Genomic DNA, 19,359 nt, shown 5'->3' with positions numbered 1-19,359 from the left:
AACGTCGCTAAACGTTGAAATCGTGCAGAAAGGAATAAAAATAAAATGTTTGAACTATTAAATTAAAATTCGTCATGTCAGTTCAGTTATTTTTATTTTTGACCATCATATAAAAAACAATACACGTCAACATAGCAAAGGTAGAAGCGACAAAACGCGAACGTTAAAACGTGCTTGAATTCGTCATGTCAGTTCAGTTATTTTTATTTTTGACCATCATATCAAAAACAATAAACGTCAACATAGCAAAGGTAGAAGCGACAAAACGCGAACGTTAAAACGTGCTTGAATTCGTCATGTCAGTTCAGTTGTTTATCTTTCTGATCATGATATCAAAAACAATTCACGTCAACATAGCAAAGGTGTAGAAAAAGGTAAAAGCGACAAAACGCGAACGTTAAAACGTGCTTGTGACCGAAGTAAGTTATTGAGTTGAAAGAAATTTGGCAAGGTCGCATCACCTTCAGAAAAATTTAAGATATGAAGGAAAAATAAAACAAAGAAAATGTTACAAAAAAAATAATGTTTATGTCTATTAGGTAGTACTTTTGAATAGTTAAAATCATAGGCGCCTAACTATTTTTTTGGCCGTGGTGGCGAAAGCGTGTTTCATCAGCAGCAACGTAAATTCAGCGAAATGTCACGCAGATGGATGACGTAATTACTGTATGTCGTCACACTAGGATTGCTTTTATTGCCACACTCGGAGTTATCGCTACGTTCGACCTACCGTTAATTATTATAAACAAAGCTCGACCAAAACACATGCTATGCGTCTGCGTTGGCTAGCGGTTGATGGATTGCGACTCTTTAAGCTAAGCGCAACATAAAGTTTAGCAACAAACTAGATTTATTAGCATGAAACAAGAGACGAAAAGGTTTACTAAAAGGTATACTGTAAATGGAATGAAAATACTAATTTGATCATATGCTTGAAAATATACCTGTTGAAAGCAAAATCATTCATGTTTACAGCAATACAACAGCACGTCACCTTTAATAAATTTAAAAGTTGCTGACATTCGTAAACAGCCCTTGAAAAATAGTTACAGAGAGACGTTTGATTAAGTTTTCGACTTGATATTGCTTCCTTTTCACTACAATATCGCAACTTATGGCTGACCAGCTTTCAAGTTCCAATTCGCTGTAATACGCCCGTTTTCGTGTTGCAAATGAAACAAAAGATGCGCATATTCCCCGCCTTTGATCGGGTTTCTATGGCAACGGACGTGTGTGCGCCATGCAGTTTGCGCGAGGCCGTTGTTGTGTTGATTATGCCGCTTGTGCGACTGTGGGCAGTGCGGTTTATACCAGCCCTTGTTACGTTGGTTAGTGGTAACCTCGGGCCGAGACTTCAAGTTCATTTTCAAAGCAACCGATTCACTGCCGCGACAATTCTCTGTAGAGGTTTCAACTTTTGAAAGCGACAGCGAGGCTGTTTGCAAGCGCATTATGTTAAACGCACGCTGCGTCAACGTAGCAAATTATGTTGTTTTTGGGTGCATTCAACATCTGATGACATTGAATCGACGCAAAATGGTAGATTTTTGCTATGTCACAGGCAGCAAAATCAGTCATTTTTACATTGATGCAACGTCTGCAGACGTTAAATCAACGTAAAAATGACCGATTTTTTGTCTGGGGTGGGATTTGTAGCATCGCTACTCGTTCTAGTGATTATTTACTGCGAAGCTGTTGCGGTTTGCATTTAAAAATGTTTTCCTGCTGCCGATCGCTAGTTCATGTATTGTTTTATGTATCAAAACTATCAATGCAGCATAAAAAGTTGCTCCCACGCGGAAATATGCGTGGGGGCCTGGCCCCCACGGCGTAGGCGCCTATGGTTAAAATGATTAGTTTGGATCAACAAATGTGTGACCTACACTCCTACAGCTTAGATTGAAAGGAAATTATCGGGTAGGCTACCGTAGCCTAGTTATCCCAACCAGCAAAAATTTGTTCCAAGAACCCAGTTAGCCTAACAGTTCATTTTTACATTGTAGTAACAGAATGAAAAGGCTAACCAAATGTGTGGCCTATCGTTTTAACGTCGCTAAACGTTGAAATCGTGTAGAAAAGGGTGCTTTTGCTGACTAGGATACGTTGAAACTGAGAAACATTCACAGAAGCCCTACGATACGTTGCATTTTTAAGATAATGTATTCAGACGTTGAATCAATGTACAAATGAAATGTTATGCTAAATGGGTTCTTGGAACAAATCGTAGAGTTTCTGTGAATGTTTCTCAGTTTCAAAGTATCCTAGTCAGCAAAAGCTCCCTTTTCTACACGATTTCAACGTTTAGCGACGTTAACACGATAGGCCACACATTTGTTTAGCCTTTTCATTCTGTTACTACAATGTAAAAATGAACTGTGTTTTTGGAACAATTTTTTGCTGGTTGGGATAACTAGGCTACGGTACCCGATAATTTCCTTTCAATCCAAGCTGTAGGCCACACATTTGTTGGTCCAAACTAATCATTTTAACTATTCAAAAGTACTAACTTATAGACATAAACATGATCTATTTTATTTTTTTTTTGTAACATTTTCTTTGTTTTATTTTTCCTTCATATCTTAAATTTTTCTGAAAGTGTTGCGACCGTGCCAAATTTCTTTCAACTGAATAACTTACTTCGGTCACAAGCACGTTTTAACGTTCGTGTTTTGTCGCTTCTACCTTTTTCTACACCTTTGCTATGTTGACGTGTATTGTTTTTGATATCATGATCAGAAAGAAAAACAACTGAACTGACATGACGAATTCAAGCACGTTTTAACGTTCGCGTTTTGTCGCTTTTACCTTTGCTATGTTGACGTGTATTGTTTTTCATATGATGGTCAGAAATAAAAACAAACGAACTGACATGACGAATTTTAATTTAATATCATAGTTCAAACATTTTATTTTTATTCCTTTCTGCACGATTTCAACGTTTAGCGACGTTAAAACGATGTAAAAACGCCAATTATAATTAGGCTACGTACCCGATAATTTCCTTTCAAAAATTTCAAAAACTCGCCGAATAGGGCACTCGCCGAAAAGGGCTCTCGCCGAATAGGGAACTCGCCGAATCGGACTAGTCGAATCGGACTCGCCGAATCGGACTCGCCGAATAGTAGCAGACCCAGTTTTTACGTCTTCACGTTAAGTATGTCGACAATTAAATGAAAAGCTAGATTTGTAGCATGTTCTAAGGCCGAAAACTCCATACATTTTAATGGCAGAGGAATCTCAATTCTTGGAGGTAGTCTTTCAGCAGTATTTTCAGTAGTCTTTTGACACAAAGTGGAAAATCGGCCTTCACCTGGGCGTAACAAGTAGTCAACAACAACTCAACACGGATGCGATATTTTGTAGGATCTGTTCCTTGAATACTGCACCGTAGAAGTACGGTAAAGATTCAAATTGAACGGTTTATTAAAAAAAAACTATAAAAACACATCTTCATTCGATCAACGCTAAATCAACTCACAAAACAAACAAACGACGAATTTTTTAACACTGTGATTGCAGGTTTCTTTCACAGTCTTATCAAAAGTAATGATTTTTTGAGCCATCTGAGAATGATGTGGAATTGGAGCCTTGTGAACCATTCTAAACCTCACGCCACTTAGGTTCAAGGCAACGATCAGGTGCCGCAAGGAGATTGCGAAGCATCCGCAGCATGATCAAAGTTCCTGTTTTTCTCTATTGCCTGGTTCTCGAACTAATCTCAGAATTTTGTCGAGCTTTGCAACTTCAGCTTCGGGATCCAATGGTTTGGCTTTTTCCCCTCTTTTTTTCTATGAAAGAAATTACACCGTCAAGCGTGAATGGTGTGAAAACCATATTCCAGTCGACTTCTTGTGTACTCGCAAAAAATTTATGCGTAAAACACTGGTCTAGCATCATGTATCGACCGTCTTACTACCAAAGTTCTGAGCTTCTCAAAAGCAACAACACCGCACACCCGTTATTCGTCGTGCTAGAGCACATCGAATTGTACGAAGTTTGTGCAATTTACCATACCTATGGTGTGGGGGAGAAATTTTGGTTGACCTGCAGAGTGCAGAGGTCACTGTCGTGTGTGTTGGGCTGTTGGCACTTGACAAAGTCAGTCTAAAATTTGAGGTGAGTCATGTTTCACCTTTGACCAAGCCCTTGCAATTGATTCACAACCCGTAGTCTGCAAATTCCTACTTTTTACATTGATTCGTGAAAAGAACGGATTTTACTGGGTGGGTTAGGCTTACCTTTGAGACTTTTCTAAGGTTGGGTGACAGCTTTAAGCTGGTTACGAAACCTTTGTCGTCGCCAACGATTAAAATCTTATGCTTCGGATTGAATTCCAGGTGAGTCAGTTTTGTTCTTTTCTTCTGCACAACATGCTGCTGGCACAGAGCTTCATACTTATTCACATTCAAGTCAAAAACATGAACCTGTTTGATCAAAATGAAAGATTGAAGACGGTAAAGCAGCACAAAAATATAACGGACTTCGATTTGAATTGCTACCGTAATGCAAAGATGTTATTTATTTACGAATAATTTGTGTGATGGTGCCTCAAACCAAACAATTGTTTACGCACTTTCAGTGTTTTTTCGACGTTTTATTCATTAAAGTAGTGTAGCCTATGTCTACGACTCTAGATACTAGAAGTAGCAGTCTATAGGCTACCGTAGCTGGTGGGCTACTTCATATTTCGTCTTAATTAGCAAAAATGAAAACATTCAGAATAAGGCTGACTGAAAGAAACGCTAGTTTTCCTCACCTTACCATCAACTGTGACCGCAGCAAAGACTGTGGAAGAATACGGCGACCAAGCCACGTCACCAACAGAGCAGTTCAGATCAAAACTAAACATGGCTTGATTCCTGCGCAATAAAAATAAGATAGTTCCATAAAAATGAGTAACCGAGCTGGGCATTAGCGCAATACAAAGTAAGCTCTGGGTCATCAGAACACGATAAAACTATTGGATGAAAATCTTAGTACGGATGGCTTCCTGTGTGTTTAGTACATTTCAACTAGCTTATAACGGATCCCCTCTCGTATAACAGCGGCCAGACTTATCAATTAGCTTTTAACAACACACGCAATCGGGCAACACTAAAGACACTAGGCCCACAGACCTAGTGTTGTTGGTTCTATAATCTTCTAAAGCTATAACGCAAAAAAGTGCAACTGTGTGGAAATTTGTTAATTATTTGACAGAAAGTCTTTTAACCTCATTGCATGTAATTTTACAAGTTTTCGCCTGCGAAGTAGGCCTACTGAGCTTGTTTCAAGATAATTTATGATCTTAACTAAGTTAGCTTTATTTTTGCTGACATAAAACCTGTAGTCATGATCCCAGATTTTAACTGTCCAGTCGGCAGAACAGGATATGAAGATGTCCGAATGGAAAGGGTTCCACCTGACAGCATCCACAGACATGCAATGAGCATCAATGGTGTCTAGAACCAGACTCGAATAAGCCTTCGAGCATTTATGAATCTTTCCCTCTTCTGTTCCAACCAGAAAGAGGCCATCGATCGTTTTGTGAAAATCAAAGGACATGCCGCAATCTGCAAGCCAGTGATACAGCTGCGATAAACGATAGGGCGATCGCCCCCTAAAACACAGAAAAATTTATCTACAATGTATTTGCAAGGCCGGATTAATGTAAGACACATCACTGTGTTTTGTTAAAATTCCCCTCCCTAAAATTAGGCTACTAGAAATCTCTGTATTGAATCACTTATACACAAGCCAGCAAAATGAGATGTCAAACTCAGCAAAGATCAACGCTTCCGGGGATGTGTCTTTCACTGGAGTGTGTTAACACGCAGAGTTATCACTTCAATACATTCAATCAAAACAATAAATCATTATAGTGATTTTTGAACAGCCGAGATGCGTGCTTACTTTGAGGGACAAAACATTGGACTGTTTTTTCACAGCTCGTAAATAGACTTGTTGAATGCAGTTAATTCACGGGTTTTTACCTCCGCCATCTTACGTTTTATAGCACTTACTTTCTAACAAATACAATTAACAAAAGTGCAATGGCTCACTCTGCAGTTCAAGTTGAGTTCCATCGTCTCCCTCTACTGGTTCGTCGTATGCGGGGAGTGTGATCACTTCCGAGTGTAGCAGCTCGCCCTGGAAATTGATTGAGACTCAAACAAGTTAAGACAAACTGAAAGCAAATTGCCATGAATTAAACCTGCAATACAATCTTCCATGATTGTTGGAATCTTAGCCCAAAAAAATGAACATACTGCACACATACAGTTCACATTTATGTGCAATGTGTACTTTTTTAAGTTATGGCATTGTAACTACTCGCGTTGTACTAACCCAGGGGTCACCAAACTACAACCTACGGGCCAAATCCGGCCGCGAGGTTCCTCCATCCGGCGCTTCACTGTGCAAAAAACGTGATTTGATATTGAAGAAAAATCTTAATCAAAATTTAACGCAGCATGAAGTAGTAGTAGTCCAGTTTTCATCCGGTGATGTCCCCGTTACCAAGGGTAACCGGATTTACCTTGAACCGGATAGATTGAGCAAAATTATCATCCGGCGCTAACATCCCTTCTTATCACTCACCGGCGCTAATTAACCCTCTCTTAAAAAAAGTTTGGTGACCTCTGTTTAAACTATTTACGAAGTAGGCTGGATACTTCCAACGCAACTATATAGAGATGAAACTGAGTACATTGTTACCTTGAATCAGCTTCTCCAATGCTAATGACTAAGCAGAAGCGAGATTTGGTGCCATTTTGTGAGGTCTTAGGTATGACCCCACAAAGACATCGAACCCTTATTACCGACTCGGAATAGGCCAATCTATCCGCTACTTCTTCGTCGTATGAGCCTTCTTCCGGACTATATGTTTGGGCATAAGGTCATCAGCCACTCGACAGTCTCGTCATCCAGGGCCTTCAGTCCAAGCGTTCCATGTGGTGGTTGATGGATTGGGCAGTCATGGACGACATGGTCTACTGTTTGGTCTGTGGCACCACACTCGCATCCCGGTGAGGGAGCCAGGCCCCATCTGCACATGTCTGAACGAAAGCGATCGACGCCGGTTCGTAGGCGGTTAAGCCGGACCCACGCAAGTCTTGTGAGGGACATTCCCGGATGGTGGGGATCGACGTCGGGTAGGAAATCACGGAGTCGGGAGGAGTTGTTTTGCCACTCCGTGTTCCATGTGTAGTTCGTCCAGTGTGCCGCTACTAAACCACGTATATCAAAAGGAAAAGCTTTCTCACTTTTACAAGCGTCCAACATACAATTCTTCCATCTGAAGCGGCTGAAAAGAAGTTGTGGTTGTGGTCTAAGTCGTCTTCTTGCCATTTGACCTGAAAATTAAGTGCATTGCCGTATTTCACATTACATAACACACTAAGCGTTGCAATCACTTTGGTATGTAGAATGTAGATGACGACATGCACAGTCAAGCGTATATCTGGCCTACTGCATATCCCAATTCCAAATGTAGCCTACTTGATGCTTTCATATATGGCCTGGTTTAACAGGGTTTCTGCTTCTGTCAACTGTATCTTCCAGTGAAATAACTTTTGCCCATCCATTATACAAGAGTTTCAGGTGTTAACGCTATTCTCCGTTCTTTGTTCATTCATTTTCGGAAAATATTTTATGCACTCTTGATTACGAAGATAAAGCAAAGAAAAAAACTCACAATATAATAGAGCTACAGCGACTTTGCAAGAAGCAGGGCATTGCACTCAAATCGATGTCATCAAACTTGTACGTTGAGTTTCATTTTTAACACAATAATGAAAGTAAGCCTCACTTGCCTCATTTTGTAAACGTGGTAAATATTTGATGTTTGTTTAAAAAAAAAACGAACGATACTGGTCACCGCACAACCAGCCGCGGGTGCATTTGCTAACGCTGGGAATTCAGAAATGTTTAGAACTGATTGATTTAAACGTCAGCGACATAGTGAGCTAAACAAAGCTGCTTCTGCTAGAAACATAAAGATACATTGTAACCATGCTGTGGCGAGACAATAGGGCGGTAGCATGACTGATGTAGACCTTCCTAAAACCTGGATCAGTAGCTGTAACTGTATATACACAGCTGATACTAACATTGCTACCTGCCAAACTGGATCTGTATGTTTTCCACTTCTAGCCTTGCTTCTGTATGCTGGACCAGGCCCTGCGTCCTTTACGTTAAATACGCAAACATTTCCGTCATAACAACCAACACAAACCAGATATCTGAACAACAAAGCTACTTGATTCAACATGCAGGAGCTTCAGTTAAAGAATAATTCCTACGGCAAGAAGTTTATACTGTAAACACTCCCCCAGCTAGCAAATGAGCCCTTTTTGCATTGATTTAACGTCTGTAGATGTAATTAATCCAACGTTAAATTAGGTTAAGTCAATGTAAAATGTATCTGATTTGCTGGCTGGGCTGAAATATCGGCAAAACATAACATAGCAAAACAATGTTGGAATGACGAAACGCTTTTCTATGAAACTTACTGATAAAGTGGATGGACATCAAGGCACATCACACCCTTTTCGGTTGGGTAAATGTACTCGGGATATGAAGGATTTTTTAGTGAATAGAAAAGCACCATGCCCTGACCTTGCTTGGTGAAATCGTAGGAACCATAACCAACAACAAACAGATCATAATGTATTGGGTTCCTGTGAATAAAAACATCGTGAATGCATCAGTCTTCAATTTTCGCACTGTGTGTCAACGTTTATTTTGCACCTATCTCAAGACATTACGCAATGTATAACTGTCGTTAGAAAGAACTAACTTCTCGTTACAACATACAAGGGCTGTGTAGTCGGGTGAAAAATATAGGACTCCGACTCCGCGGCTTATAACTGGCCGACTCCGATCACTTCAATACCCCTCCGATTTCACAGCCATGCAACTTACCAGCAAAGAGCGGTAACCCCAAGACGCTTCGCTTTTTCGAAGCCAAACTTCCAGAGCGGAAGAAGCGTCCCTTCCTGGTCCCGATATTGATCCGAGGCGTCTTCAAAATAGCTGAAGTCCTGGGCGATATCATCGTAAGCATTTTGGTTCACCATTCGCTCTAGAAGTATGTACTTTTAAGGAATTTTTCGAAACTATGTTCAATTGTTATTTGAAGCTGTTGACATATCTTGTTACTTGTCATTCCAATGAAAGTACAGTAGGCTATCCCAAATACAAGCAAAAAACTTACAAGTAATATTTTTACAATCTTGCTGTTGACGATTGATAATGATGTTTGTATACTTTGATTACAGTCGTATCAAGAACATAAAAATAACAAGTCTCTGATTCTTTTCTTTAAAAGGTTCTTAAATTAGAATCAAGCCTCACGAGGAAAATGATTGCACAAAACTGATGTTTAAAAACATTGCACAAACCAACGATCTTGGCCGCTTTAGATACACGTGATACATCTTCAGGGAGGGATTCTAAAGTTACAATCTTGTTTTTGGGCTTGTCTTCTTCTTTCTTGAAAGGATTAACATGATGAACCTGCTTGATGGCTTTCTCTTTGGCCTTTTCCTGGAAGTCAAATTGAAATAAAAGCCTTGTATTGACCTTTTCGGTGCAAAGCATAGTTCAGGCATGCTCACAAGCATAGATGAGGCCAATAAACGGAGTGCTTTCCAGCTTGCAAAATGAGTGTTTTTACACTGATTCAACGCGTATGGACAATGAATCAATGTGAAAAAGCAATTTCCGAGCTAAGTTTGATAAATTGTGACGATATACGATTCTTCAGTCATTTGAAACACAATGTTCCAACAGTTGAAGAAAATGCATTTTCATTTTTTTTTTATTTCAATTCTTCAATCAACACAACACTTCAAGTCCAGACCTGTTTGAGAAGATCTTCGTAATAAGCGTCATATATTTTCCATTGGTTAGCATTAGCTGAAAAATTTGCACGCGGTGGAGGCTCAGTGGCTGTACTTCGTTCCTGATAAATATGTAGCTGGTTGAGGTAGCTGGTTCCAAGCTATGGCAACTTCGGCCTTGCAAGTTACAGCAAGTTGAAACACGTAACTTAATGGATATACAGTACAGTATTTGATTACACCACTGTAGCCTATGAATTGCATAAACCATTAAACTTGGTAAGTAAAACGTAAAAAACTAGTGAAAAGAACCGGGTAAAGGGTGCTTTGTGCTATATAGTGAATGACTGCAGAGCACAAGGTTGGGTTAAGAAAATGCAGGAAGTTTTGCTAAATTGAAAAAAGATTTTGAAAACCAGCCAACCCTTGTGCCAAAGGAAAACAAAAACTGTCCTGAAATGAGAAGATGTTAATTGAATGATTGATTAAACAAATGAATTACACATTGCTAACAAAGTATTGTAGCGTTACGGTTAAAGTTGTGTTGTGACAAAGCTTCTTTGTATTGCAAGTTTAACATCAAAGTAAAAAGCAGAGTAACTGTGGCAGCTACAATATTTTGGAATTAATTACTCTGAAGGGATTATTAAAGGTTTGTGACGCTCGTTCGCTGAAATTAAACTGATTTCGAAGTGCTTCTCCTTTAGGAGGAAGAACATGTTGCACTTCCCCTTTATCTCCGACGTCGCCACCAGTCTCTTCCTCTCCATGTTCACCGAAAGTGGCATCACTAAAAAAACACAACACGTTTGATAATAAGTGGTGTACAATACATAACAGTACAAGCATCGAGCTTGCTTTGATAAAAAACATGCCCAAGTAATTAGAATTCACAATATAGACCCACAAGAGTGTCACAATTCTTTCTAGTTCTTACACGTTAAGAGACCTTAAAAAGATTGATGACGTAGTTTATTGGGACATCAAATGTTAAACAGTCAAATAAATGGTCGAATAGTTCTGCTTGTGAGATGATAGAAGAAAATTCTTGAACTGACGGATAGTTTACCACTTCCAGCACATAAAGAAATCAAATTCTAAACGGCAAACATCTTCGAGGATTTCAAAATAAATATATAATATACACTACTACTTGGAACGGGTCTGCTACTATTCGGTGAGTCCGATTCGGTGAGAGCCTTTTCGGTGAGAGCCTTTTTCGGTGAGAGCCCCATTTGGTGATTTTTTTGAAATTTTTTTTGAAAATTATCGGGTACCGTAGCCTAATTATCATTGCCGCTTTTACATCGTTTTAACGTCGCTAAACGTTGAAATAAGACCCTAACCCCTTAACCCCTAACCACAACCCCTAACCACTAACCCTTAATCTCTAACCACAACCCTTAACCCCTAACCACAACCCTTATCCCCTAACCACTAACCCTACCCCCTATAACGGCAATGATAATTAGGCTACGGTACCCAATAATTTAAAAAAAAAATCACCGAATAGGGCTCTCACCGAAAAAGGCTCTCACCGAATAGGGAACTCACCGAATCGGACTCACCGAAACGGGCCATTTCGACTTGCAACAGCTACTTTACAAATGGCAATAACTCCCACTTTTACAATCTGTTTAATATCGGCTAGAACTCTATAGTCTATAGAACTCTATAGTATCTTCCATATACTTTTCATTACAATTTCTAATCCCCATGATACACAACTCTAATAAAATCACGCGGCTATTTATAACAGGCTTGCTTGGACCGGAAGCTTTCAGAGACTAGAGAAATATTAAATCACAAGAATTCATTCTTCTGATCAGCAAGTCAAAGAAGTTTCCAGAATCTCACGTACACAAAATTTTCTAGAATCAGATTTCACAAAAATAAAGATTGACTAACTAAAGGTCAGTATTCGACAAAACACAACAGAATTACACAATAAAATAGCTCACCAATTCTACAACAAAAATGTAGCCTGTCGAGTGTCGAGTGACTACGCATATCGATTGTGACAAAGAGGTAAGAACAATGGAAGCATGCTATATGATTTGGTTTCGATAAAAAAGTAAAGCACTACTTTTGTGTGTAAGTGCCACAACATGCAGTATACTGCAATGACACGTATGCAACATGACAAAAAACTAGAAGCAGCGAAGGGACACACAGTCACTGATTTAGTTCTTCTCATTATTTTGGCATGTCAATAAGCGTCTTGTCGAGACACAGCCTCATGTTCTGGAGCAGTGTTGAATTGACGTATTTTTAAGTATCGTGCAAATATCGTCTCACCACTGAGCAAGCTTTATAACATAAGTAACCTTTGCCATCATTGTCTGCCTTATATAGTTTGACCATTACAGAACACAGAAGTACAGTACAAAGTAATATATACAATAGCCCACCTTCTTATTTCACCTTGAGTTCCTTTCGCTCTCTGTCTTCTGGCTTCATCACTGTCCTTATGTAACAAATTACCCTCCAACGAAAAGTGAATGGCGATTTGCTCTACTTGTGGTATTTGCTTAAAAGCTTTTTCCTGAAGTACAACTAGATATGGTTAGCCTTAGTTTAAATTTTTATAAGTTCCACAAATTCGAACATGAATTAATATTTTTTCCTGATGTGTTGTGGGCTATAACTTTGCTTTTGAAGCTTGTTTGTACAAGATATAGTTTGTAACATCACAGGCCCGTAGCCAGGGGGGGTTCTCGGGAACCCCCCCTTGAGCCGAAAAGGTCCACATTTTGGAGAAGGTGTAGTGTACATACGATCACAGGATCAGCTACCTATGATCAGCTGAAACCTTCCAGATAGTTCTGAATAAACATGTTAATATATTGTTGCTTGTTTAGAACAGGGGTCTGCAAATACTTGTTGGCGCGACCCAAAAGACAATCGTTCGAAATCTTTGCGGCCCAAAGGTTTCAGATGCATATAATTTTTGCGCAAAATCTTTTGCAATATAATATCAATTTCAATACGGTCGTCCCCGGTTATTAAGCCCACATCGGGACAGGACAATTTTGGGCTTATTGAGCGGGGGGGATTTTCTACCACTCCTATACTTTCAATAATTCAGGAATGGACCAAATTGGGCTTAATAAGCGAGTGGACCTCCTAACTGTGGTCGTCATCATGTAAGCCTCTGGGACCGAGGATCTACCTTTTTACCACCCCAGATTCACGATGTTTCAGGACTACACTGGAAGGCTGCTAGAGAGCAGCCAGTCTTTGGTTTCATCATTCAAGACGCGCAGACCTTCCACTCCGTTCTACAGTCATTGATGATGTGGTCTGCGGTCTGTTCCTCGGCACCACATTCATAGGAGGAGGAAGAGGCCATTCACCATTGGTGCATGGTTGAGCAGAAAAACCCGACGCCCGTACGAAGACTGTTGAGGCGCACCCATGCCTGTCTCTGTAGTGTCAGGCCTATGGAGCATGTGTCGCCGTAGGAAATGAACAAATGGAGTCTGGTAATAGGCTACTTGACTTCCGTTCAGAATTCAATAGATGGTCTGCCTAAGTAGCCGCAGAGATGTTTTGTTTATCAGCTTCGTTAATCAGAAGTTAAGCGGCAGGCACGAATGGGTGTCTTGATTTCAGTCGCCGGAGGTGCTCGTTTGGGAGAGCAGAGATCTTGTGGTGGAGAAGGTGGTTAGGCTTCGGTGCCCGTCGACTGAGAGACAGAGTCGCTTCTTCACGACGAAGCTCAGCAGGTTGGATGCCAGCTAGAATGGGGAGATTGTCCGATGGCGTGGGACACAGGCATCCGGTCATTGTGCGCAAGGCGCTGTTTATGGCTGTGGCGATGTTTATGGCAGTGAACACTGCGGCACCAAACAGGTGCACAGTAGCCTACTCTGCTGAAGAGTAGACAAGGAAAAAGGCTGAAAAGTGTCAGCCCTCGCCCCCCAGCTGGAGCCTACCAGGCGCTTGAGTAGCCCAGTGCGGGATGTCAGTTTCTTGCGCAGTGACACTAAATGGTGGTGGTATGTGAGCGATCTGTCTATAGTCACCCTAAGATATTTTGGTTCAGGGCAGAAGGACAGAGGTTTTCCATTGTTCTGAGCATGTAGCTCACGATCAGCTTCCCGATGTTTTAGGTGGAAAGACGAAACTCAGTGCGTCAAAGAGTATATGATTGTATTTATTTTTGACATACAAGTTATATTTATAGTAAGTTTAAACCCTTTTGCAACCCACCGTGGATAATCTCGCGATCCAAATGTGGGTCGCGACCCACTATTTGCGGTTCCCTGGTTTAGAAGCTCGCATATCGTAGACAATTTAGGCTAAAAGCGAATAGCAGAAATTGTTATATTGCAAAATGTGCAGTAGTTTACATGACCTTAAAAGGGCACCCGTCCCCTCTGCCCCCGCTTCCGGCGTCCCTGTAGATGTGCTATTGTTAATGTGAAAATTGTTCGTAGTCTATTTATTTATTTTGTTTTTGTAATGTTGACAATTTGAAGTTTGTTTTGTTTGTTGGTTTATATATTATGTACTGCCACTTCCTATGTTTTGATTGCTTGCTTGGGGACAGGCAAAGAAGGAAGTGTTATCAAAAGGTCCATATTTTTGGATTTGGGAACCCCCCCTTGAAAATGTCTGGCTACGGGCCTGAACATCATATCAATGTCACCTTAAAAATAAAGCGAATAATATTTTGAGGAGCATGTGGATTGTCTGCAGTTAATATTCGTGTGAACTCTTCTTGTAGTTCTGCCTCTGACAGTACAAGCTGGTCGTGAGGTTTTTGGAAACTGCGTCCTTGCACCAACTCATCTCCAAATTCATCAATAATCACATCGTCTTCGTCCTGAAAATAGAAAGCGAAATTTTGTGATGATGGTTTAAATGGGTGTGACGTCCATGATTCGGTAAACCGCTTAATGCTCACCCTTATCTCCACAAGGTTAAGTTAAAATAGTTTATAACTATGCTGAAATCTAAATACTTATCCAAATATTTTTTCTATGTAGTTGTAGCACCAGCCACAATACCTTTCCACTGTTCAAATACTTCAAATTATTACTCTTTTTTTCTTTAGCAGCAATTCATTTTGTAGCGACAAAACTATTAGATAATGACTAGTTAAGGAACAAAAATATTTTTTTAAATTTTGAACAGGATAGCTGCAACTTTTGGTTGCTACAGAACAGATCGAAGCCAAAACCAAACAAGAGTTGAAGAAATTTAACTAACATCATGGTAACCTAATGTGTAAATGCATTGCATCAATATGATAAATATGGTAATCCTATGAAAAATATTGCAACTTCAGTATCAAAAGCGATTATTTTGCCAATCAATAAAAGTTACAAAATAAGCTCAAAGAAAAAAGTACCGTACTAACTTTTTGCTTTGCTGCTCGTTTTGATTTACTTGAGTGGTCTGCAACAGTTGAAGCATGAGCCTAAAAAAGAAGATGCTGGTGAAACAATGTTGCAATGCATCTCATAGTGCAAAACTAAAAGATTGCCTTATCACAAAGTTTGACAATACCCATTATTCATTAGATCGTTAACTAACAAATCAAACTACAACATTTTCCTGCTTAGTTTGTGGTGAAAAAAACAGTGGTTAGTGTCTTTATCTCTAAATCGATAGGCATGAGTTCAATACCTTGTTGGTTGGTTTTGGGTCATATTAAAGCATTTTTAAGAGTGGTACTGAAGCTCATTCCTGCTTGGCACATAAGGCAGGCTAAATGTAGACTACAGGCTACAATTGAATAGCCAATAACTCAGAAAACAAGGCAAGCTGATAAGATACTAATAAGTTACACAACAAACATTAAAGATTTAAAAACAAAATGAAGGTACCAGGACTATATAATAAGACTTTTAATTTGACTAATCATGCATTATTTCTATGTCGCATTTACCAGAATGAATTACCTGTACTTCATTAAATTTTTACTTCTTTGACGCTTTGATTCAAGAGCATGCAATTTGAAATGTCTGTGTGGCCACAAAAATGTTAACTAGGCTTGATAGCAAATGTTATTTTGATATCTTTTTCAAAATTTTAGAGAAGCATGTCAATTGCCTCATTCTAAAACAGCGGTGACAAACCTGCGGCCCGTCAAAGAATTTTGTGCGGCCCGAAAAAACAATTTGACAATCGCTCATGCATTAAAGACAAAAGACATTTCAAAGCTGTTTTATGCCTTCACTGGTACACCTTCCTTTGCTAGTTTCTTGCCCTAAACACTAACTTTCAGGGTTTAAAGTTAGAAAATAGGAAAGCTATAAGGTAAAGTTGTGAAAACACTATTCACCAACTTTACAGGCCTCGAAATTCGTTTTTGTTGACGGCGGACAAACGTGTCCGGTCTGAGCAGCTATCTCGGCGGACAAATTAAGTCTCTCGACGGACACACGAGTTTTAACGTCGATCATCATGCTTAATCACTATATCTTGATAATTCTTTGCCATTTGAGAACTATAGCTACAGTGTGGAAGGCTTTCTAAAATTTCAGCAAAGTCACTCTGAAAAGCTTTCATCAGACCAACGACGTGCGCTTGAAGAGTCAAAGCGCCAGCTAGCTGCCTAATACGCCGCATAACTGATTAATTTCCACCTAACGAGGTCGTATGGCCTCTTGCGTCACAATGCTCTGGGCACAAGTCGGAAAACTTCTACACTAACGCTATTATTTTCTGCTGTGCAAAGTTTCACTAAGCTTTTTCTAGATTTATTTTTGTGTATCATGTGAGCGAAAGTGAATATTCACTGGGCCTTTTCTTTCCTACTGCAATACCAAAACTTAACAAATTTTGCTGCGTCTTGCTGTAATAGCCTACTCTTACAATCTAATTTTGTAACCAACCTTGCCTTATCAATATTACTCGGAGATGAAAGCTAGACATTGTGACGTAAGACTTGAACTAAATTGCGCGTGATTAGTGTAGAAGTACCGGTACTCCCATCGATTCTTGGCGAAGAATTCACCTTTGTTACGCTGATTCAATGTCATCAATCGTTGAAGCAATGCAAAAATCGAAAATTTTTCTGCTTGAATTGAAGCTAAGGGATATAATACAGCATTCACATTTTGTAGATGCGCGCTGAAATGCGCGGGAAATAATATTTTTGCAACAATTGTTCGTGCTATGCAACGGCGATTTGTATCGCTAGTTCCTGTGTTATTTCTCGGCGGACAAATATGACCGATCTAGATGGTACTTCCCGCGGACATCACATGCTGTGACGGCGGACATGACCGCCGTGTCCGCCGTGAATTTCGAGGCCTGACTTTATCTTGTATTTTTGGTCGATTCCAATCTATGACGTCATGGAATTTTAACAAGCGCTAAGTTGTGTGACCCGATAACTCATGTGTAATTGACAAAGTGGCCCGCGACTGCAAAAAGGTTTGTCACCCCTGTTCTAAAACAACAATCAGATTGTATACACTAGCCTATATATATGACACACTTCAAAGCAAAATGTTTATTACGAGGTTTTTAACTCCTTACCTTAACTGATTTAGCCTTGGGAGCCATGCTGATATGAGAAAAAGCAACCTCACAGCCTTAATCAAATCTTGCCTTGATCAATAACTACCGGTACAATATCTGATTTTACAAGCACAAATTTTGTAAAATGCTTTATAGCGGGGCAGTACGAAGCTTGCCCCAGTGCTATGGGTCAAAACTTTATCCTAATACAAGTGAATCTGATAATCTTATTGATTTTATGCTTTCATGGAAAAAGACCAAGCTTTTACTTAAATCTCAGCATCTTCTGTGATCTACTCAGCCAGTAAGTCTATACCACTGCAGCATCTCTAGGATATAATGCAACACCAGGGATATCTAAAAAAGGAGATACGAAGGCTGACAGCGATTGCCTTATTTTTACGACACAAAAAGGAAGAATTATAATACATGCCACGTGAATCCATGCGAGCAGGTTACTATTACTACAAGGCGGAAACTAAGCAGAAGGAAAAGGAAACTAAAGCAATCAGCCAAAATTGTAGTTAGTGTTGCCAGATTAAAGATAAATTCGATTCTATCACCTTTTCAAAAATGTAGAAAACTTATACACTTTTTCTAAATCCTTAACTCATTGTCTCACTAAAATATATATTAAAAACTCTTCCATATGTCTTCAACAGGCATTTCGTGTTGTCCAAATGAGGTTTATTTTTAATCCTTTAATTCTTAATACTGTTTTATTGATGCATATTTTAAACCTTTTGGTTTTGTCATCTTTTCCTTTTGCTGGTGTAAAATTCGTGTGTTTACTTTATCGTTTTCTACATTTTTGCGCTAGCAATGAAAAATAAAATTGAATTGAATTTGTTGCACCAAACTGACAACGTTTCCAATTGTCTTTTTTTTAATTTAATTTTTTTCCAAATGTAAACGACATGATGAATGACTTGACAAACATCTCCAAATCGCGGGACTTAAATATTTATCTGGCAACTCTGCATTCCTTTTTCACTGTTTTGTTGTCTGCTCTTGGCTTATTGCTCTGATCTCTAGTCTCTACAGAAGAATTGCCATTTGCCACTTACTTAGAAACGAAGTTAGGTAAATAAGCAATTTAGGGAAATTTATTGCCTTGGTTCCCTTGCTGCACTGATTGAATATAATGTAGTTTGTGCGAAAGTGCACTTAATTTTTTACTGAACCCTCAAGCTCCCTCATCAATTTTTACCTAACAATAGGAATTGATATGCAGTGAACTTTGGACTATAGTGGAGTAGCAGGAGTGTAGAACTGGAGCAATCCTAATTGTCCTCACTAAGTTTTTTTTCATGATTAAGCGTATTGCTGCAACACTACATTAAGACAGGGATATCTATAACTACGGGATTGGAAACTCTGTGAAACTGAAAACTATTTTATACACCAGTAGGGACGGTAGGGTCACTTTTCTTTGTGCGCTGCTGTGATAAATAATCACGTAAATTGACCACAAAGGGCAGCAAGTAGTAGGCTAAACAAACAACCAAAAGTGTAACAATCAATTTACCTGCTGTAAATTGTAAGGATTACGCTTGCCTGGTTTGTTTATTTGTTTGTATTCCATTAGTGCAGTCATGTGATGACCCTACTGATGTATAGCACTGGATAGAGTTTCCAATCCCGTAGTTATAGATATCCCTGCATTAAGATATTTTTGTTTTTTTGCAGATTTACGAATTATGATGCAATTTAGGTAATTTTGAACATAGATTTTAAGATATTACGTTTGCATTTGTGAAAACACTGGTACCAATAGTCAGGTTTAGCCAGGAGTTGTCAGGTTGCATAAAGTTTGGCTGTAAAATTTGTGTTGTAAATTGTCTTTGGCCTTGATTGGATCTTGTAAATTTGCAAAACCACCGGGTGTTGTTTTGTCAGTAATTTGTTCAGAGTACAGTAAATGAAGATCTTGAAAAGGGTGAATCCCAGGTTTCTGAAAACAAACCTCTGTTTCTAATTCTGGTACTGGTATGTACTGCACTGTTCACTCTGCTAATTACAACCTTGACTCTTTTTCACAGTAAGAAGAGTATTG

General features: G+C 39.3%; 1 protein-coding gene across 1 annotated transcript; it reads right to left on the bottom strand.

The window, feature by feature from the left end:
• Window positions 1-3,365: 3,365 nt before the first annotated feature.
• On the bottom strand, window positions 3,366-17,422 carry LOC145775449 (dynein intermediate chain 2, ciliary-like). Its single transcript, XM_082586746.1, has 16 exons — window positions 17,322-17,422; window positions 15,193-15,252; window positions 14,479-14,655; window positions 12,236-12,369; window positions 10,458-10,614; window positions 9,845-9,946; window positions 9,384-9,528; window positions 8,905-9,064; window positions 8,493-8,660; window positions 8,099-8,222; window positions 7,245-7,334; window positions 6,042-6,129; window positions 5,324-5,552; window positions 4,757-4,859; window positions 4,239-4,424; window positions 3,366-3,788 (listed from the first exon to the last, which is right to left on the bottom strand). The coding sequence occupies exons 1-16, from the start codon at window positions 17,346-17,348 to the stop codon at window positions 3,675-3,677; spliced, it is 2,064 nt and encodes a 687-aa protein (XP_082442872.1). The 5' UTR covers window positions 17,349-17,422; the 3' UTR covers window positions 3,366-3,674.
• Between the last annotated feature and the right edge of the window lie 1,937 nt (window positions 17,423-19,359).

The sequence above is a fragment of the Aplidium turbinatum genome, chromosome 8, assembly GCF_918807975.1.
Source record: "Aplidium turbinatum chromosome 8, kaAplTurb1.1, whole genome shotgun sequence".
NCBI lineage: Eukaryota > Metazoa > Chordata > Ascidiacea > Aplousobranchia > Polyclinidae > Aplidium > Aplidium turbinatum.
Note: the sequence above shows the minus strand (reverse complement) of the source record. Positions and strands in the feature narration are given on the sequence as shown.